The sequence below is a fragment of the Mustela erminea genome, chromosome 15 (genome assembly GCF_009829155.1).
Source record: "Mustela erminea isolate mMusErm1 chromosome 15, mMusErm1.Pri, whole genome shotgun sequence".
NCBI classification, from domain to species: Eukaryota; Metazoa; Chordata; class Mammalia; order Carnivora; family Mustelidae; genus Mustela; species Mustela erminea.
The window spans coordinates 70,347,170-70,369,986 of record NC_045628.1 but is presented as its reverse complement, the minus strand read 5'-3'; the positions used below and the strand labels follow the sequence as shown (position 1 = coordinate 70,369,986).

At 37.5% G+C, this 22,817-nt stretch overlaps 1 protein-coding gene across 9 annotated transcripts in view; it reads left to right on the top strand.

Annotated features, from left to right (window-relative positions):
• The first annotated feature begins 1,579 nt into the window (after positions 1–1,579).
• Positions 1,580–22,817, top strand: part of NBEA (neurobeachin) — a 678,194-nt gene continuing 656,956 nt past the window's right edge. For all 9 annotated transcript variants that reach the window (XM_032314437.1, XM_032314438.1, XM_032314436.1 and 6 more), the window contains exon 1: positions 1,580–2,405. In XM_032314437.1, the coding sequence (XP_032170328.1) occupies positions 2,112–2,405 (294 nt within the window). In that variant the 5' untranslated portion in view covers positions 1,580–2,111. The remainder of the gene's footprint in view (positions 2,406–22,817) is intronic.

Below are 22,817 nucleotides of genomic sequence, written 5' to 3'. Positions count from 1 at the left end.
AAAGACTCTATAGGCAGTTATATATGTTGCAGGGTTTTTAAATTATAGCTTATCTAAGTCACACTATTAAAAGTTACTGGTTTTGCAAGTTTTTCATAGTTTCAATCATTTAAGCATTTTATAATTCAATTGCTATTTAATATAAATGGACATACCAATTACCACTTCTTTCAAAAAGATTTTTTTTTTGCTAATAATTCAACTCAATTTGCTAATTCAACCAATTCAGCGCAAATTTAAAACAACTAAAAACTAATTGTAAGTGCTGGTTTTGAGGAGCTTTGTTATACATAACCTATAGTACCTTAGAATTTTACCATGTTCCAATATCCTGAAAGTTAACTTGACTAGTTGGCCCAGTTAAATATGAGTAATAACTGGGTTATGATAGATTTGTATATTGACTCTGTTTATTTGAGATGACAATTAGAATGACTTGAACATACCTCCAGATACCAACTATTTCTGGTGGCTTGTAATATATCTTTATTGAAAAGGGCATACTTCATGAAATATTAAAGAAAATTAATCCTTCATTTCAAAGGAGAAAACAGCAGTCATGCCTGTTTAGTTTTAATTCAGGACTAGCAGCAAGATTACTGTATACAGTTTAATTTTCTTAAGCAATAATATTTTTGTTTTATATTTATATTTATACAGGTATAGTAATCTACTTTGTTTTGCACATTAAGACTGGTGATGAGGATTACCTGTATTTTTAGATACTTTCAAAAACCTCTGAACTGTACATGACTAAGGAAAAGGGAGGCATCATTAGTTGGCATCATACCTGAAGATCTCAAGAGATTTCTGAAATATGGGATATGTAGCTCCCACCAAACGACCATATAGTGTCACTCAGTGCAGCCTTTTTAGGCTGATAGGTGAGTTCAAGAGCTGTTTGTTGTTCAGAGCTCCATCCAGAGCGGATCACTGTTTGACAAGTTCTATTTTAAGTCGTGCCTGTGTGTGCAGGTGTCAGCCTCTTTCATAGCTGTAGAAAAAGACCCATTACACTCCATCTGTAGCCTTCCCCGACAATGCAAGATCTTTCCCCGTGGTGCGTTTGTTTCTGCTTTGCCAGCCACTTTTTATTTGGGAAATTGGGGGATGGGGGGCGCTAGGCGGGTAGTACTGCGAGGAAGGACGAAGAGGGGCAGAAAGAGGTCGTCTGCCACTCCCCTACCTTACAAGGCACGTGGCACTGGCAGTGGCAGCTGCTAGATGCAATGATGAAGACGAAGATGATGAACCTCCTCTTAGCAAAAGGATATTGAAGGAAGGAGGAGGAGGCAGCGAAGGCAAGACACACACTCACTGTGTCCTTCCCTACAGGGAGAATCCACCCTCTAGGGAAAAAGTACAAGGAAGCCACTACCTGTCCCGCCTCTACCAGCTTGCCCCAGGGTCTGGCATTGGTCCCCATGCACCTGCTCACCTGTCTATCCGCTCAGGGTGGTTGGGGGAGGGACGAGGGGTGTCGGGGTGGGTGGGTGGAAAAGAGAAGGAGGGCAGGGCAAAAGAGGGGGTGCACCAAGGGCTCCACCCCCGGAGACTCTGCGCAGGCGCAGTGGCCGCTACCGCAGGCAGGGGGCGGCAACATGGCGGAGTGAGCGGCGGCGTCGGGGCTTCACAACAACAGTGGCGCCCGTAGCAGCAGTAGCAGCAGCGTCAGTAGCGTCGGCCACAGCCTGAGCTTCAGCACCGGCCAGCGTCGTGGCCAGCTGCTCGCCCCTCAGGGCTTTTCGGAGCGGCGGCCGCATCTCCGCGGGGGGCGGGCCGGGCCGGACGGACCGGGAGGGGGAGAGAGAGGAGGCAGCGGTAGCGGCGGCGACAGCGGTATAGCTGCTGGGCGGGCACTGCCGCTCGCCGGGCAGCGGTTAGCGGCGCAGCCACCGCCGGGAATAAGCCTGGGAATAACCCACCGCCTCCGCCGGGGAGGGCGCCGGAGCGGGCCGGGCTGACGCGCAGGCGGGAGCGGGCCCGGCGCCGCGGCGCTGGTGGATGCTGGGGCTCCGAGGCGACGGCCGGGGGGCGGGGGCCGAGGCAGGTATAACGGTACCGGCGGAGGCAGCGCCTCTGCTCTTCCCTTCTACCCAGGAGGGGGGCAAATGGCGAGCGAGAAGCCGGGCCCGGGCCCGGGGCTCGAGCCTCAGCCCGTGGGGCTCATCGCCGTCGGGGCAGGAGGCGGAGGCGGCGGGGGCAGCGGCGGTGGCAGCAGCGGGGGCAGTGGGATGGGAGAGCTGAGGGGGGCGTCCGGCTCCGGCTCGGTGGTGCTGCCCGCGGGGATGATTAACCCTTCGGTGCCGATCCGCAACATCCGGATGAAATTCGCAGTGTTGATTGGACTCATACAGGTCGGAGAGGTCAGCAACAGGGACATCGTGGAGACGGTGCTCAACCTGGTAAGGGAAAAGGCGTGCTCTCCATCTGCCTCCCAGCCCCCCATAGCTTGCCTCCCCAGCCTCTTGCTCCCACCCACCTCCACCCCCAGGGTCGCACACGCTGCGCGTCCCTGGGAGCCCCGATCGTCGGGCGGGTATTGCCCAGCGGGTGACCTGCCTGCGCGCAGCCTTAGCCACGCCACCTCCCAGCTCTCCTCTGGTCCTCTCCTGCCTCCTGAGTGCGGTGCCCAACTTAACACCGCTTATTATCACTTCTCCTGACTATGAGCAGAAATTATTCCTTGCCGTGCAGGTTTTGGGTTGACTTGAGAGTTTAGTTAGGGGGGAGAGGAGGCCTCCTTTTCTCTGGGGTTCTTTCTTCTACACTCTTAATTGTCTGTGGTGTCGCTCTCCGAGGATGAAAGCCTTGCCCCTGGAGCCTAAATTCCCCCGTGCTACCGAAATGTGAGAAGCGCATTAGCTCTAACTTGAGCAGCTGGGGTGTGATGTTTTCAAATGAGGAAAATGATGCAGTTTTGCATCTGCCTTTAAATATATTCAGAGGCTGTGATGGAGAGTGTTGTGGCTGTATTTTGCATGCCCCCCCCCCCTTTCCCGCCCCATCTCTTTTTAGGCAGCCTTCTTTCTTTGTAATATTGCCCTGGGTATGCTGACCTCTTAGTCATTTTTTTTTTTTTTTAAATGCACACAAGGTGTTAAAATGTGAGGGCACCCAATCATACAGGTTGGTTTCTATGGTTGCCTTCCGAGAGCGTGGCATGTGGATAAAGACTAAAGGCAAGGTGTTAAATGAAGCCGTAGGTTTTGGTTTCTTTCATGATAAGAAAGAGTTACTGCAGAACTGTGTATGACTTAATGTTTTGCGCTATCTACAGAGAGGCTAAGAAGCGTTCAAGATGTCAGGGGAAGAAATGAGAAGAAATAAAGAAAGCAGAATCATAAATTGCGGATAATTAAGAGTAGTTCATTTTTAATGTTTTGCAAATGCAGTTTTGCTGCAGCAAAGCTTTTAAAGCAGTTTCCTCTGCAATATCTAGTCTTTGATACACTGTTAAGGTAGGGTTTTGGAAGACAAGGCTTAAATCAGGAGCGGATCAGTTGACTTGTGTTTGGTGTGGAGTCACAGAAATGTAAAAATATGTTTACAAGGAGATTTTATAACACCTTTATAGTCTGATTTTTCAGCCAAGCAATTATTTTTATTTCATCTATTGGAAAACTGAAAGAAAGCTGCAAATACAGCAGTGGTGCCCTGAGACGTGGATTAATGTCTGTGGTCTTATGAACCTTTTAAATTCACAGAAAAGTTAAAGCTGCTTTTTCCCCCTTTTTTGCTAGTATGTCAAGTCAAAGAATATGTGTTTGCTTTGTTATATTATTACTTTTTACATAGAATACACCTCTTTCTACTCTACCTGTCAAATAAATCACCAAAAAAGTCATTGTAAGTTTGGGAGAATGTCACCTGGATATAACCAAATTCTTTTCAAAACAATGACAGAAATATTGTTTCTTTTAACCAGCTGCAAATAGGAGATCAGTACTTGCCTTTTTAAAAAACAAGCAAGATGAAATCTCAAAATATATTAGTATGTTAGCAGGTACTGTATTTCTGTAAATTTAAAAGAACCCATATAAAGTTTTTTTTCCCAGTTTTTACCTAACCAATACCATTTTTTAACCTTAGGTGATGTGATATTAGGTTATTTTAATAAGTGTTTGTATGCTTAGTACATTTTAACATGATAAGAGGCAATAGAGCTCTCACAAGCTGGAAACTGATTTGAATGTGTAACCAGTTTGGACTCTGCAGCAGTAGTGATGTATGCCAGATCAGTTCTTAACAGATGGGGTTCTATACATATACAGTTAGGTTAAGAAAGGAAGTGAAATACTTCTTTTGAGATAGAAAAGAAATTTAACTCTCTTAGAGTGCAGTAAAAATCTGGCGTGAAGTCTCAGTATGCAAACATTATGTTAGAGATTAGCTTTACTGTTAAGCTTAATTGGAGTAATCAGAAATAAGGTAATACTGAAATGTTATATCCCAAATCCACATAAGACCTTGTAACTCATTGATTTTGGAATAAAAAAGGTTAGGTTTAAAATTTCTTTGTACATATTTAAAGGATGCAGTAGTTCTTGAAACATTTGGGGAAGAGAATATATGACAAAGGGAGCTATTTGCTATTAAGTTGTTAATTATATTGATTTTAGAATACAAATTGATCACTTGAAGGGTAATATTTCTTGAGCTGTAGGTTTAGGGCTTTATCTTTCTAATATACTCATGAAAAAAATGTCATGCTTAAGCTGATTCTGAAAATACTTGGAAATCATAGGCATTTAGAAAATAATTATCAAAACAATTCTGTTTACTTAATAAGTAAATCAGTAAAATCCATTTAGGGAGCTTAGTGACTAGTTAGAAGTTAGAAGCTTCTAATATTATCTCTAAAGTGAGTTTTTTCAATTTTCAATCTTAATTTAAAATATTAAATTAAAAAAGTAGGTAGAAATAGTGAAATCTCTATCACAGTGCCATTTATGACAGAAAAGAAAGGAGGGAAACTGATGAAACTTCAAAACAAAACAGTTTCTACTTAAACAGTCTTAATCAGTCACTTTTGCCAAAATATTTATCTATTTTTCATGTACATTCTATATCTCTAGATAAAATGGGAATACTAATACTTGATTTTCAGGTGTTATTTTTCTCTTGCCTTGCCCAAAGAATTAAAAGTTTTGCTGAGTGAAGTTTAAGTATGCAGTAAAATATAGGGTTTCTACACAGTCATAGCTGTAATTTTTCTGCTTTTGTTTGCCAAGGTAGAGCTGTTTCCATTAATCATGTGGGTTATGAATTTGTCGAAGAATCACAGATGTAAAGAGAAATAAAGTGATTAATTTCAATTGTAGATGGATATATTTTGTATAATGATAGTGATAACTTGAAATGTTAAAATATAGCACCCAATATTTATATTTACAGAATCAGGAAGATGAGTAAATTAATTTATAAATAATGTTACAATGATATTATAGTGTCAAGAATTTTGCAGTGTAGCTGTGAAAGAAGCTGATCATCAACAAACTTTGACTTTAGGAAGAATTATTTAATGTAGCAGTACAAGAGAGTCCTAACTCTAGATAAGGAATTTGGTTGCCTGTTTCAGTTATAAAACAGGCATACTGCTTAATCGAGTGCTTCTTTTGTAAACACCTTTAACATATGTTTGTATAAGGTTTTTCTTTCCTTGAAGTAAATGCTATGTAAATATCATGTGTTCTTTGTTTATAAATGAAAGTTTCTTTTTATCAAAGATTTTAATATAAACATAGTTTTAGAAAAGATAAAATAGAGGATTGATATTTACTTAGTGGAAGAATTCAGGTTTGAATAGTTGTCTTAGGTAGTATAATTCTATAGCATTTGATTAAAAATTTTTTTCCCCAAATTACAGTGCTATATCAGTGTATCTTGTAAAAAAAAAACTTCCTCTGATAATTTCATTTTTTTACATGTGAATGGCATATTATATTGAAAACAATATAAGATACTTACCCTGGATTTTGTGGGCAAAGTTCCTCTCTTCTCTTGCATATGAATTATAGTATTTTTGTTAATAGGGAATTTTTAAGTGATTCTCTTGTGATTGAATGGGACAGTAGCTTTTCTTAGAATTTTTTCCTTTGTAGTTTGAAAATCAGAATCATTTTCCCTTTAAAGATACATAGAATTTCACAAACAAAAGGTATATTCTGCATTTGAACTAAATTTATTTTAAAAATATGTAGTTGCATCTTGGAATCATGGACGTTCGTAATATTAACAAAATTACATTTACCTATATTAAAAGAGAATTTCCTGCATTTTAGTTTACATTGGCATGTAAGTCATTTCATATTAACTTGAATTATTTTATTTTTGCTATTGAGTATTGCAAGTTAAATTAAGAATCCATTTGTAAGCATTGGAAGTTACACCATCAAGAGTTCTGAGATTTTCCACAGAAAGATTCATTTAGTCATGGAATGACACCAAAGCAGTATGGATAAGCCCTGAGAAATGTATAGAATTGTTGAATCATTATACTGATGTAACACTGTATGTTAATTATAGTTGAATAAAAAAAGAGCAAAGTGCAAATACTCTATAGCCAGATTATGATCAAGGCATATTAATTTTAAATAAGTATTTTGTATATTGCTAGTCAGTTTTTGGCAAATACTATGCTGTTGAATAAATGTATCTCAAGGTTCTGTCTTCGCTATGCTTTCCCCAAACACAGTATAGAGAAATTCATTGGAATTTATTCAATTGGAATAAAAAAAGTTAGGTTTAAAATTTCTTTGTACATTTAAAGATGCAGTAGGTCTTTAAATGGAAACTTTTGGGGAAAAGATTATATGACAAAAGGAGCTATTTGTCTTATCCCCCCGCCCTCCATTTTGGATCACTGATGTGCTACTGTATCCTAAAATTGAATCATCCACATTTTTGACTGTTTATTTAAATATTATTTTGCATCAGTTTTATAGGCTTCTAATTTTTTGCCTGAACTTTTCATATTTCATGCATTGTCAGCATACAGGTATCCCCTGCTTTCCAAAAGTTGATGTTTTGCCATTTCACTTTTCTGAAAGACCTATGTTTTTTTTTTTTAAAGATTTTATTTATTTATTTGACAGAGAGAGATTACAAGTAGTCAGAGAGGCAGGCAGAGAGAAAGAGGAGGAAGTAGGCCTCCCGCTGAGCAGAGAGTCCGATGCGGGACTCGATCCCAGGCCCCTGAGATCATGACCTGAGCCAAAGGCAGCGGCTTAACCCACTGAGCCACCCAGGCGCCCCAGAAAGACCTATGTTAATACCTGTTTTTGTTAACCAAAAAAAATCTGAAGAAGATTTTTGCTTTTACAAAAAAAACCATTACTGTACCAGTAGTAGGTCTTTTGTCTTTTTTTTTTTTTAAAGATTTTATTGATTTATTTGACAGACAGAGATCAGAAGTAGGCAGAGAGGCAGGCAGAGAGAGAGGGAGGAAGCAGGCTCCCCGCCGAGCAGAGAGCCCGATGCGGGGCTCGATCCCAGGACCCTGAGACCATGACCTGAGCCGAAAGCAGAGCCTTTAACCCACTGAGCCACAAGAGGGGCACCTGGGTGGCTCAGTCAGTTAAGAGTACAACCCTTTTTTTTTTTTTTTTTAAAGATTTTATTTAGAAATAGGTCTTTTGTAAAAGTGAAGTAGCATATTGCCAACTTAAGGAGAGTGGGAGATACTCTTCATTTTATGCATTTCGGCTTTTGAAAGGTTTCACAGAACACTCTACTTTTGGGTGGTGGGGGAACCAGTATCTCCTTCTCCAGAGATACACCTACCACTCTCAAATATTTTTATTTATTTATTTTTCTACTGTTGTTATTTATGTGTGTTACCCCTCCTATGCTGTGAACTCCACAAGGGCAGGAGGCTGTTTTATGCATACAGATGGTCCTTGACTTAACTGATGGCTCAGTAATTTTTAGACTTTACAATGGTCCAAAACTAAAACACACTCATTAAAAACCATACTTAGAATTTGACCTTTTCCTCGGTTAGTGATATGTAGTATGATACTCTCTCGTGATGCTAGGCAGCAAGTCACCTCCCTATTAGCCACTGGATCATGAGGGTGGACAACTGATATACTCAGCCATTCTGTACCCATGCAACCATTCTGTTTTTCTCTACTTTCAGTGTGTAGTATTCAATAAATTACAGGAGATAATTCAACACTTTATTATAAAATAGGCTTTATGTTACCTTTATGTTAGCCTACCCAATTGTAGGCTACTGTAAGTGTTCTGAAAATGTTTAAGGTGGGCTAGGCCAAGCAATGATGTTCAGAATGTTAGATGTATTAAATGCATTTTTGACTTTTGATATTTTCAACTTACAATGGGTTTATCAGAACATAACATCATAAGTTGAAGATACATATTTATCTTTTATGTTTTGGCTCTTGGGTAAGTTAAATGCATTTTGAGTAGGAAGGACCCTATTATTAGGCAGTAGAAGACCAGTTTCTCAACAGTCAACAGTAACGTCCAGACCCAAGATCCTGAAATAAACGAGACTCATTTAATGTATTGCCTAGTTTCGTAACTAGAAATGTGTGTTAAATATGTATGCATTATGTAGACCTTACTATATAGGTAAATGTTATTTTTAAACTGACACATCGGAAGAAGTAAGTATCTGATAAGAACTTTTCGTTTCAATAAACCTATGTATATATCAAATGTATAAGCACATGACAAAGATTATGTTCTTATTAGCAAAGAATACATATAATGCTTTGAATAGAAATTAAAAAGTTATTGGGACACCTGGGTGGCTCAGTCAGTTAAGTGTCTGTCTGCCTTTGGCTCAGATCATGATCCCAGTGTCCTGGAATCAAGTCCTGTATCAGGCTCCTTGCTCAGTGGGTAGCCTGCTTCTCCCTCTGACTGCCCCTCCCCCTGCTTGTGCCTGTGCTCATGTGCACTCTCTCTCTCTCTCTCTCTTTCTCTGACAAATAAGTAAATAAAATCTTAAAAAAAATTAAAGTGTTTTTGCAGTATGTCATATTGCCAGGAATAGTGGACATCTTTTGTTTTTGTCTCTCTGGCATACATTTCCCTTTTTGATAAGGGCACTGTAGTTGCCTTTGAGGAAGCACTTACCTGCCATTTTTAGTTCAGCTGGTTTAGGTGGGCTGGGTATCTAACCCAGGCATGGCCAGAATCACTGTGATTGGCTCAGGGTTGAACATTTAACTCAAGGGGAGTCATAGGGTCAGTCATAGGACTTGTGCTGAAACTCATTCTTTTGGGGATGCTAAATTGGTATCATCCTATAGTTGTGGGAGCCTGTATTAGAATTTGACTTAGTATAGGGAGAGAGAGAAATATGTCCTTTTTAAAAAAACAAAACAAAACATTTATTTGAGAGAATGTTTGTGCATGAGTGTTTGCGCATGTGCATGAGCAGGGGAAGGGGCAGAGGGACAAGGAGAACCTGGAACAGACTTCCTGCTGAGCATGGAGCCCAATGGTGGGCTCCAAGCTGGGCTCAATCCTAGGACCTCGAGATCATGACCTGAGCTGAAATCAAGAGTGGATGCTTAACTGACAGCCACTCAGGTGCCCCAAGAGAGAGAGAAATACATTCTTGATTCTGCTTGAACCTCTGGCTTTGTCTGTGCCTATGGAGATTATTTTCTAGCCATTAAATTCTCTTTTAAAGTTTATTATTGTTGTTAGCTTCAAGTCATTTTAAATTGGGGCTCTGTCACTTGTTAATGGAAAGAATCCTTCCTAGCATAGACTTTAGTAAATGGAAATGGTATGTTGTAAGGAATAGACTTTAAATGTCGAAATGGAGTAGAAGGCAATGAGGACTTTGCTTTCCCCTAGCAATTCCTTTTAAGGAATTACAGAACAGCTGCTTTAAATTGTCACCTGGGTATCTTTGCCCATGGAATTACTGAGTTGGTAACTTTAGGGGGATACTTTAGTTTTTGGTCACTTTTTTGTGGCCTTTGATAATGTTTTAGAGGAGGGCAGCTAGCTTTGGTGCAAGCTGGCATGGTTGAAAGACAGGAAAGAAAATACTGGGAGACTGAATGTTGTTAGGATATTGAAAAGATGGAAATCTGGATTAAGCTATATCTTGACAAGATTTCTGGCTCTGATGCTAATTCAACCAGTTGACTGAAGGTAATTGACCAAAAATTTGTTAGGTTTGAGAAAACTACTTTGAGAAGGGCACGTGGGCGGCTCAGTTGGTTAAATGACTGCCTTCGGCTCAGGTCATGATCCTAGAGTCCTAGGATCGAGTCCCGCCTTGAGCTCCCAGCTCCATGGGGAGTCTGCTTCTCCCTCTGACCTTCTCCTCTCTCATGCTGTCTCTCTCAATCTCTCTCTCTCTCAAATAAATAAATAAAATCTTAAAAAAAAAAAAAGACTTCAAGAATAACTTCAAGTCTGGGAAACAAAGATCTGTTTTCCTTTCCTTCTAAGGCAGTTCTGAGCTTTAGTAAGAGGAAGTTGGCTGCTAAAGCAGCATAGCTGCTGGATGGAAAATCTAAGCTATGAAGGTGAGCAGACAAGTGAGGTCTTCTGAGTTAGTAGGAATGAGTACATCTGAATTGGTTGAACAAGCAACTGCATTGCCAGGATAAGAAATTCTTGCTACTCTAACCAGTAGTGTACCATGTGTGCTTCAAATTAGTGACCATGGTTTACCTTTGCCACTCTTCTAAGTGCAAATTATTATTTATGTTCTTTACCATCCTATATTAAGTATCAGGGAGGTAGTTAAATTTATTGTATAACTACATGTTGTCAGATAATGAGGTACCACCAAAAAGAATGCACATTTGGACTTGACCAATTCATAACATAAAGTTTTATTAGACTTGTAGCTTGATGCATTAACTTGACATTGTCTTTGTCTCTTCCTCACTCCCTGCTCACCCCACACCTCCATGAGGTGATGAGTATGTTTCCTATTGTGGCTATGGTAGTAACATCTTTTTCTTCTAAAGATTTTATTTATTTATATATTTTAAGATTTTATTTATTTATCAGAGAGAGAGAGGGGGAGAGAGCGAGCACAGGCAGACAGAATGGCAGGCAGAGGCAGAGGGAGAAGCAGGCTCCCTGCCGAGCAAGGAGCCCGATGTGGGACTCGATCCCAGGATGCTGGGATCATGACCTGAGCTGAAGGCAGCTGCCCAACCAACTGAGCCACCCAGGCGTCCCAAGATTTTATTTATTTATTTGACAGACACAGTAAGAGAGGTAACATAAGCAGGGGGATTGGGAGAGGGAGAAGCAGTCTTCCTGCTGAGCAGGGTGTGGGGCTCCATAGGACCCTGGGATCACAGCCCAAGCCTACGGCAGACACCTAACAACTGAGCCACCCAGGTGTCCAGTAGTAACATTGTTAAACATGGGTATTAAAGAATTATGTATATATGGAGAAATGAATATATACATGGAAAATTATGTATACATACCTTATGGGCAGCCAAGGGCTAGAATGTTACAATTTTCTGACATTTTGGCTGTATAACATCCATTTTTTCTGCTGCTAACAGTTCTAGATTTTTTGAGACTCCTCGGGAGTCATCCCTTCTTGATTCTTTGTTTATATGGTTTGGGGTTTCTGTGGATTCCTTTCTGCTTTCCTGAATCAGAAGCAGAAACTGGACCTGGCTCATCAATAAAACTTTTGGTTAAAATTCTAGCTGCACATCTGAATAGCTTGGTAACTTCTTTAATTCTGTCAGAGAAAGATATTGACCGTTAGTGTTGACAAAATGTTAGAATATAAGTTTGTATTTGACTGGCAGTCTGTCACCATGAATCAGGGTATGCTTGAGAATGGACCTATCACAGAGGCACCTAGAATGAGGAGATAGATTACCAACAACATCTTTGGAACCGTTCAGGTCAGTTGTATCCCCTGACCTTTCAATGCATTAAGCTAATAAATTTCCTGTTTTGCTTGAGCCAGTTTGAGTTGCACCCCACTGACTCCTGACCAGTATTCTAAATAAAAAAAACAAAAAACCCAAAAAATCCCCAAAACCTTAGGTATTAAGTATTATAGGACGAGTCCTAAGAAAAATATTAACTTGGCAAAGGACTGGGTATATTTCAAGAAAGAAGTATTAAGTATTTAGTATTAATATTAAGTATTAGGTATTATAGGACGAGTCCTAAGAAAAATATTAACTTGGCAAAGGACTTGGTATATTTCAAGAATACATATTGCTCATTGATATAGAAATTTATTTTCACTAATAACATAATAATGTACAATGAAAAACAAGTGATTAAAAAATTACCATTGTTTCCTAGGCATGCTAAAATAATCATTTTTAAAAGATTATTTATTTATTTGAGAGAGAGTGGGTGCGAGTGAGTAAGCATGAGCCAGGGGAGGGGCAGAGGGAAAGGGAGAAGAAGACTCCCTGCTGAGCAAGGAGTCTGACCCCAAAGCTGGATCCCAGGACCCCAAGATCATGACCTGAGCTGAAGGCAGACACTTAAGACCCACTGAGCCACCGAGGTGCCTGGATAAAGTAGTCTTAAATGATGTTGTAGGGTATGTAAAATGTTAACAGCTGCTCTGAATGACATTTTAACCCTATGTATCAAGAGATTTAAAGATGTTCTTGTCATTAATTCTTAGTTCTTTAGGCTGAGGAAGAATTACCTGGGGACAGGTATGAGGGATAAATGTAGTTTTATGATATAAGAAAAAATTGGCAACAACCTAAAAGTTCAACAGTAGGAAAAGGTTAAATGAATTATTTTACATCCATATTATGGGATATCACACAGCCGTTAAAACTTTATGTGCCTCAATTTCCTTATGGGTAAAAGGGGATATTTACCTCAAGGCTGTTGGGCAGATTAAATGAAATAGTGTATGTAAAGCCTTTGGTACACAGTTTATTTAGGGCTTACTATTATTAACATTATTCTTATCTTGAGCCTGAGGATCATCTGATCATAGAAAAAAGACAATGATCTAAATAAAACTGAGCTGTTCTCTTTTAGTTTGGAGTACCTGACCCTGATGAACCTGTCAGAGAAAGGATCATAGGTACTTACAGATCAGGCTCTTCTGGTGAAACACAGGAGGTCTGTTCTCCAGCATCCTGCATTGTCTGTATTAGTGCCTGAGGTAGTTTTTCCTAATTACCTACTTTGAGTAAGGTAGATGGAAAACTGGGGAAGGAAATAGATAGGAGGTAACACAAGTTTCTTTGCCTAGAATCAGTTCTATCTCTTCCTTTCCTCACATGGCTGAATTTTACATTTAGATGTAGTAGGACATGATTGGTGATCCTAGTAAATAATTCCTCCCTCTGGAAGTATTAGCTTAAATATTTAGAAGACTTCTTGAGTAACAAGCCAAAGGGGGAAGTTAGGGGATTAAAAACTATTTTGTGATCTGTTGTTTTGGAAAACAATATTAGCCTATAGGTTAACAGCTCTTAACTGTTTAAAATCCATTTGTGAAATTGTACTGTGTTAACTAGTCCTCAGAATAACTTCTTGTTCGGATACCACTCTATAGATGTGGATACTAAGGCTGCAGGAAATGTGTGTGAGGTAGTTAGATAAGACTGTCTAGGTATTAAGTAGTAGAGGTGGGACTCAGGCCTTCAGATTCAAAAAAGCTAGAGTCCTTTTCATTATTAAACAAAGTGAAGCTGCTTAGAAATCATCCCAAAGGCCAGCACTATATGGAGAGTGATGTTGGTAGGGAGGGTCCAGCCAGTCTCAGTGAGCTGGTGCTATGGTAGGGAATGCTGCCCTTGGAGGACTCAGGACTAGCTGTTTACAGGAAATCAAAATGAATGTAGGACAGTTAGATGGATTTGTATACAAAAAAGATTTTAGCAAAAGTTATTGTGAACTATTTATTTTTGAGTTTTTGGGAATAATTGATTATACAGTGTTATAAATGGTAACTAATTTTGAATTGTTGACCTTTTCTTAGGCTACTTTGAACCAAAATAGTAGCATACATTAATATATTTATCTTATATAGAGAAAGTGGATATGTGATATGTTAGTATTAATTATATGGACCACCACATATATCATATTTGCATGGATAAAACAAATGAGTTATAGAAGGAATTATTCTAGGGTCTAGGTAATATAAGTTCCAGTAATTGTGATTCCTTTTTCAGTTTAAGAAAGTAAAGAAAACATTGATTAATAGCAAATTTTATGGAAGTGTAAATGTCTAGATACATTTATCTTTAGCAAATACCTTCATATTCTGAGAGATATAACCTGCAGCTGGTTTAAAGATGGAATACATGTATTTCTACAGTTATCTTAAAATTTTTTACTTGTGGGGAGGGATTGGCATTTATAGATTGGGTTTGGTTTCATACTTTATGTTTTTAATATTCTCTCCCAACCCCATTGAAGTAAATGTGGGTTTACTTTAATATAATAAGTCAACTGTGGCTGAAGTTAAGTGGCTTGTCCAAGTTTGCAAAGCAGTTTAGTTGGAGAAATGAGACTAAAAGCTAGAGATCCCATTTCCAGGTTCATTGCTGTTTAAAATATATAGAAACCTTTGGGGCGCCTGGGTGGCTCGGTGGGTTGAGGCCTCTGCATTCGGCTCAGGTCATGATCCCAGGGTCCTGGGATCAAGCCCCGCGTCAGGCTCTCTGCTCAGCGGGGAGCCTGCTTCCTCCTCTCTCTGCCTGCCTCTCTGCCTGCTTGTGATCCCTGTCTGTCAAATAAATTTAAAAAAAAATTAAAAAAAATATATAGAAACCTTTAATGATGATGATGACAGTGATAGCAGCTTACACTTATTAAATCCATACATGCCAAGCAGTATGTTAAGCATATGATATGCCTTATCTCATTTTACCATCTTGTTGTTAAATGTAAAATCTTCAGTGAAATAAAAATAGTCTTCTAAGTTACACTAAGTCTGATATCTTAAAAGAGAAGTGTTTTGAGCTTCAGTTAAGCAATATTTTATTATAAAATGTCATAAAACTATTTTACTTGATTTGTACTAATTTTGTATAATTTAATTACCCTTTTGAAGTCCTTGAATTTAAATTATTTAAAAAATCTTATGAGATAGGAGTCATCACTGGAAAAGTGTTCCTTATATTATATTGACTGTTACTTGCTAAATAATTACTGCATTTCTTAAGTCATCATATTTTTCCAACTTTCTCTAAAAAACACCTACTTGTGTTTCAAGATTTAGTTCTCATCCCCTACTTAGGCCATACCTTCCTGGAGCTCCCCCTAAAAGCTCTTCCTCCAATCTTGTGCTTTCCCATATCATTTTGTACATACCTCAGAGTCAGCACTTGCACATTCTATTTTAAATATTTGTTTACTTGTCAGACTACCCTAGAGACTCTGAATCCCTTGAGATCAGAACATTGTGTTATTCACCTTGGTTTCATGAGTACTTATCGTAGAATCTGGAATTTTGTGCTGCTTATTGAACTTGGTTTTGGAATGAGGATTTTTTTTTTCACCTTTGATATTGTGTGCTTGTTTTTGACACTTTTGATTTGGGTATAAATCTTGTCTTCGCAAGCTTTTATGGTTCTTTCAATTTCTATGTTTGCCTCATTTGTAACATTTCAATTTTTATTTTTCTTGGGGCGGGGGAAGATAAAGATTTTTAGGTGTGTACATGCATGGTTTTTATGTTTAAAAGAAAGTTTAAATTTGAAATGGGTTATAGGGTTTTCAGATCTGGGCAAAAGTCTAACTCTATCTCTTACCTAGGCGAGGAAAGAGAATCAGGTAGATTAAGATCCTGTGGTCTTTCACAGACTAGGAATTAACACCTAGATTCCCTGACTCTTCATCCAGTGCTTTATCCATTTTATCTTGGTGCCTACAGTTCCGCTTTGCCCCAGCTCATATCAAATAGAAGCATGCTTTTTGTTTGTTTACTTGTTTGTTTTTTGTTTTTGTTTTTTCACTCAGGCAAGCTCAGGATACTTAAATGACCATTCAAGAAATTACTGAGTAATCCTAACCTAGTGTTCTATTGTCAGAGTAAAGATACTCATTGGGCATATAAAAAAGAATTTTTTACGTAGTCCCTCCCTTCAGTAACTGGAGGTTTAGCACCAGGAAATAGAATAAGCAGATACATTACAATGGTAAATAGTGATATTATAAAGATTTACATAAAATGCCATAGAGACAATGGACCCACTAACTTTCTGTGGAGGATTCCAGGAAGGTCACCTTGTTAGGTGACTTTTGAACTGGATTTTGAAGGACAAGCAACTGTTTCCCAGGATATAAAGGGCAAGAATGGAAAAGCTTTCTATAAAGAGGAGGTAGCTTGCACAGGTCATGAGGAAGTGTTTCCATGGTTTTGTTTTCTACTGTTAACTATAATCTACTGTTAGATCAACTTCATTTCTTTTTATAGAAATCCCTCTATTTTTATTCCATGAGTATTCACATTTTTTTCCCCCCTCTCAGGCTTCTCAGGGGAGGTATAAAATTTATTAGAGTCCAATTCAGTTAATTATTTCAGGAGCTCAATGTATATAGATAGGAATCTTACTTAAACTTACCCAAACTTCTGATAAATTGGCTCTTTGACATAGAGGGGCTTATCTTTTTCCTGTCAACTTTTCCTTTCTTCTGACTGTTATACTATTGTGTAATAATTATGTACACATAGTAGGCATTCAATAAAAACCGGGTGAATAACCAGAACTTCTTAACTATTCCTAAATTGGAACTCTGTACCTATTAAATAGTAACTCCCCAGTCCTTTTCCCTCAGGCCCTGGGGACCATCATTATACTTTTCTGTCCCTATGAATTTGACTATTCTGGGTACTTCATGTAAGTGTAATCATACAGTATTTGTCTTTCTGAGTCTGGCTTATTTCACTTACCATATGTCTTCAAAGAGTAAGAGTTTTTATTCAAACCAGTCTCCATTGGCAACACAGATAAGATACTCTGGAGACTATATTTGTATGTTACATTTATAAATTCATGATCTGCATGATCAGTCTCTTTGTTGATCGAACCAAAAGAACGTAGTCCCCAATAAGAAAAAGTAATTTCTATATGACTCAGGTTCTTTACTCCTATTTCTTGAATATTACGTGGAATAGAGATATATAGACTATAGTAGTAGTAGTAGTAGTTCTTTAAAAATTTACTCCCATAGTATAACTGTTCTTGATCCTTTTATTTTGGAACTTGTCAGAAAATCAGCATAGAGTTCTTACCCTGTAAATTCTTAGTATTTCTCTTTCTTCTCTTTATATTACAAAGCCTAAAATAATTTACATTTACACTGGTAAGACAGTCTCAGAGGGTGAGGGAAGGGAAGAGACTCAGCAGGCCAAGCCAGAATTCTCTTTGAGTAGGCACAGGGAAAGACAGACCAGGGACATTCGCATATGAATAATTCTTGTCACCTAAAAAATTAATTAATTATGGAAGATGGCAGCTAATTTGTTACAGTGATTTCAGTTTTTTATGGAATACTCAGTAGTGATTTTTACCTCAATTCCTCCTTCATTTAAAAAAAAACAACAACCTGTAATTTATTTTTCCTTGAGAATTTTTTTTTTTTTTTTAAATGTGCTTCTATTAAAAAAATCTGTTTGGGTGCCTGGGTGGCTCCATGGGTTAAAGCCTCTGCCTTCGGCTCAGGTCATGATCTCTTGGGGTCCTGGGATCGAGTCCTGCGTTGGGCTCTTTGCTCAGTGGGGAGCCTGCTTCCCCCTCTCTCTGCCTGCCTCTCTGCCTTTTTGTGATGTCTGTCTGTCAAATAAATAAATTATTTAAAAAATCTGTTCAATTTTTCTTATCTCTAAAATTTTTCTGTCATGTTATGTACCTAGTTACAAGCTTCTAGAGAGCATGCCCATATCTGTTTGAAGTCATTTTATATAATATACAGCTTCTGAAGATGACTTTATTTTTAACCCCTTTTCCCTTTGTTTTTAACAAATAACATAATTTAGCTATTTTCTTTTATACTGTTTCAGTATAGGTCTAGCTTATCTTTCTATTTCCAAAGATTTTATTTTTTTGAGAGTGAGACAGCAAGCTTTTGTGTGTGTTTTGTGGGGAGGTTATGGGGAGGCAAGCCAACTCCATGTTGAGCACAGAGCCCAATGCCGGGCTAGATCTTAAGATCCTGAGATCGTGACCTGAGCTGAAATCAAGAGTCTGGTGCTTAACTGACTGAGCCATGCAAACACCCCTAGGCCTAGCTTATCTTAAATAACTTACTAAAGGTTTATCAATCATGACTATATTTATGCTATTTTAAAGATTTTGTTTATTTGACAGAGATCACAAGTAGGCAGAGAGGCAGGCAGAGAGAGAGAGGGAAGCAGGTGCCCTGCTGAGCAGAGAGCCTGATGTGGTGCTCAATCCCAGGACAATGGGATCATGACCTCAGCCTAAGGCAAAGGGTTTAACCCACTGAGCCACCCAGGTGCCCCTATTTATGCTATTTTAAAGTCTAATGAAAACTATGACTCATTGTATAAGCTTGTCTTTTCATATATTTACTACTTGTTTTGAAGTGCTATCTCTTTTTGCTTGTCTGTAGCTATACTATACAGTGTAGAAGCCACTCCATTTTGGGACTATTGAGCACTTCTTAAAATGTGGCTAGTAAGAATATAGATGTGCTTTAAGTTTAAAATACACACCGATTTTTAAGACTTAGTTTGGGGAAAAAAAATATATAAACTCTTATTCTTAATTTTTATATTGGTTACATGTTGAAATGAAAGTTTTAGTTATATTGCCTGTTGGGTTATTTTATTATAAATAAGTTATATATATATAAATATACAGATATTTATATATATATGTTACCCTCACTTGTTTAATTTTACTTGTTCTAATGTGGCTATTAGATAATTTTTTAATTATATATGTGGCTGACATTATATTTCTCTTATTTTTTTGTCTATAGCTAATTTAAATATTGGGTATGCAACTAACTCAGTAATTAGGTCCTGTAGGTTTTAAATTGAAAACTTTGGGAAGTAAATTATACTTTGCATGATTTTCTAAATTTTCATATAAGTTACTTACCCTTTATCTTTGGAGAAAAAAAGATTCATGCTTAACACTGCTATTAGAGTATGTTCATCAGTAAGAAGGAGATGATAGATTCACATTTTTAAGCTCTCATTGAGGGAAGGGATATGAGAAGAGATTCCTGATGCCTGGTGATGGGTCTGATACACTGTAAGCATTCAATGAATATTAATTTAAAATAATGTTTAGGTTGAGATTTGAAAAGGTAGTTGATGATAGGATATATGACACCTATATTTTATTGAGTAAAGCTGTAGCTTAAATATACCTGTGTAAATTTGTGCCCTGTGGAGAGAGAAGGTGAGTTTGGTTTTCAGTGCCTACCTACTGTCTTGAGGGGGAGGAGCTAGATCTCTCTGGGCATTTGTAGTTCATGAATAAGAGAGAAGGTGGAGGAAGAGATGAAAGGAACGGTACTGCAGGTGTTGGAAGTTATTTTGAATTTTTTCAGTCTCATAAAAACAGAATTCTAAAAATTACAATATTTTATCAAAGTAGAGTTAATGGTTTTCTGAAATGTAGAGGAAAATTCAAACTGGCTTGAGAGAGTTCAGTATCAGGATCACCATAAATAAGGCTTTTCCTTTAACTGGCTTGGTCTTAGTACTATATTGAACTTTTCTTCCTCTGAGGAAATTCTGTTCCCTCCCACCACTGAAAGGATGCCGGTTTTTCCTTTCTGCACATCAAATTATAGTTTTTCATTTACCAGCATTTCAGAATTGAAAGAATGTTCCAAACCCCCCCCCCCCAAAACTGTTAGCAGCTAGGTCAAGTATTAGTATATGTAATAATGCACCAGCTATTTATAAGGCAGCATATTTACTTGTCTTGGTTTTTAAGAGTTGAGATTTAATGATTCATCTTTACAAAGGCATGACTTTTCACAATGTAGTTTTCTTTGGAGTATCTGTACCTATGAATAAAATATGCTAAGTTGTGAATTTTCTCCCTAGCTGTTAATCTGTTCATATTTACTTGCTTGTTTCATTGCTATTATTGTTGAAGTCCTCCACCTGGCAGACAGCAGGCCCTAACTGGGTGGGATTGTAGGTTCAATCTTTTAACCATTGACTATACTAAGGTTAGATTCAAATGGAAATGTAATCCATTTTCTTAGTCTCATTAGTATCACACAGAGACTGAGTGAACTAAGTGGTCACAGTTCAACAGATTGCCTGAATGGTCATGGAATTGTTTTTGAACTATTAACATTTTCTCATCTGGGCTTTAGAATCAAGAACATTCATTTTTGGGATAATTGACTTATTTTGGGGATGGTTTGAGAAGCTGTAGAAGAAGCATTTTTCTCTGTGAAAATACTATTTAGCTACTTTTTTAGGAATTATGTTGAGCAAATTTATGTTAGTCAAATTTGCTGATTTTTAAAATTAATTATATTGGGCTTTTTAATTCTAGAGATAACATTCAACCTGATTAGTGATTGCACTCTGAAAGGTAAAGTATTTTAGTTACTGCATGACAAACTGTCATTCAGAATGACAGCTGAACCCACTTACATTGAACAATTGTGTTGCCAAACTGAAATAAATTGAAGATGACCTGCTTAGAAAATATGGGATATAGACATTTACAACATAGATTACAGTTCCAGAGAGAGAGTGGTTGAGGTTTTGGATCAATATGATAATGTATTTCGTATCTTAGAGCCTTAATTTATTATCTTCGTATGTAAAAGGAATAAAGATCTATTAATGGGGAGGTAGTTTATGGGAATACAATTTAATAATTAGATGTATCATATTTGTGATATATGTTGCTACTTGTTAAAAAGGGACTCTGTTAATGAAGTTTATTCCTGAAGAAACACCAGAGATCTTATAAATGCTTTGCTTTGTATTATGATACTCAGTAATGTTTAATATATACTGTTATCGAATTATAGCATTCTATAGTTGACTTTATTTTCTGATTGATTAAATTATTCAAGTTAGAGTACAGTATTTAATTTGTAGTTTATCTAGTTCTTTTGTTTGCCCTTTCTCCCTTCCCTATTTAAATATTGGTCTATGGTATCTGACTGTATATACTCATTTTTAGCCTAGCCTCCATCTCTGACTGTATATCCATTTTGTTCAAACAAATATTTATTGAATATTTGTATTCATGTATGTAATGTATGTATGTAATGCTAGGCACTGAGGATACAGTGAGGATACAGTGATCAAGACAACACCCTACCCTGGAGTTTTTCATACTGTATCAGGTGATAAATACAGGCAATTAAATGTTTAAATTCCTATAATAGAAATAAATGAGGGTATAGTGTGCCACACTGAAGAGAGTGACTTACTGATGAAGTCAGGGGAGGGCTTCATACAAGCGGTGGTGCTTGAGTTGAGGTTTGAAATATGGCTAGGTCTGTCTAGAGCTGTGTAGTCTTTTGGTAGCCACCAGCCACATGTGGTTAGTGACCACAAGAAATGTTCTGAAAGCATAAAATGCACACTTGATTTTGAAGACTTGGTATAAAAAATGTAAAATTAGTAATTGAAAAATATTTGTTACATGTTGAAATGTTACTTTAGATATATTGGGTTAAAAAATGTAATTTAATTTCTCATGTTTACATTTTCTTACAATAGGATCAATAAAATTTAAAACTACGTATGTGGCTTACATTTTTACTGGGCAGCCCTAGTTTAAAGGGGAGCATCTCAAAAATAAATGAACCATTGGGAATACAGAAATAAACTAATATGCTAGTATGTTTTCTTTCTTCATATGTATGGATATGTATATACATAGGTGTCTGTGTATACCTATATAACATATACTTGTACATACAGATGCATATCTATAATCTTATATTGTTTGAGCCACTCATATTTTGGGTATTCCTGTTATGTGTCAGTATACCACCTCCTAACTAATGCATTGACTTAATAGCAACAATTTAAAAACCACATATCATTGAGGAAAACCTTGTTCTCCCTACTCTGGTAAAAATTGCCTAAATAATTCATGGAGATCAATATGGCAACAAATTAAAATGCATTTTATTGTCAGCAAATACTTTGGAAGGCAAATTGTAAACATTGCTTCAGAGTTGAAGAAACAATTACAATAAAATGTAGGAATTTGTTTTGTAGGAGTTGGATGAAAGTGCTGTTACTTCTAATGTGTTTTGCTAGATATTTGCTTATATTATTTGCTAGACTATTTCTTAATAAAATAAATGACTGCTTTTTGTGAATTACTATTTTAAAATATATGTGAAAATATACTTTCTGGAAATCATGTTTGTTCTATTTACCAAAATCAGAAATCAAGAAGTAATCTTACTTTTACCTGAAAAATAGGATATACAGTTTGTTATTTACTTGATTTATCAGAATCAGGGTCGCCTATTGTATTTAGATCGCTAATTTTAGTATTAATTATCAGGACTTCAAAGATTATCTGGTTTTTAGCTATAGAAACTTAGGCACAGGGAAGTTACTGATCTAATCTTAGCTTCACAGTTTTTAAATTGCCATACCTTAGAACTAGATTTCAGGTCTCTGAATTTCTAGACTAGCAATTACTCCTTCTATTATATTCAACTTGAGGTTGTTGGATTTGGCTGGTGTATTAGTTTGCTAGAGCTGCTGTAACAAATGCCACAAAGTGGATAGCTTGAACAACAGAAATTTATTTTCTTTTTTTTTTTAAAGATTTTATTTATTTATTTGACAGAGAGAGAGATCACAAGTAGGCAGAGAGGCAGGCAGAGAGAGAGAGAAGGAAGCAGGCTCCCTG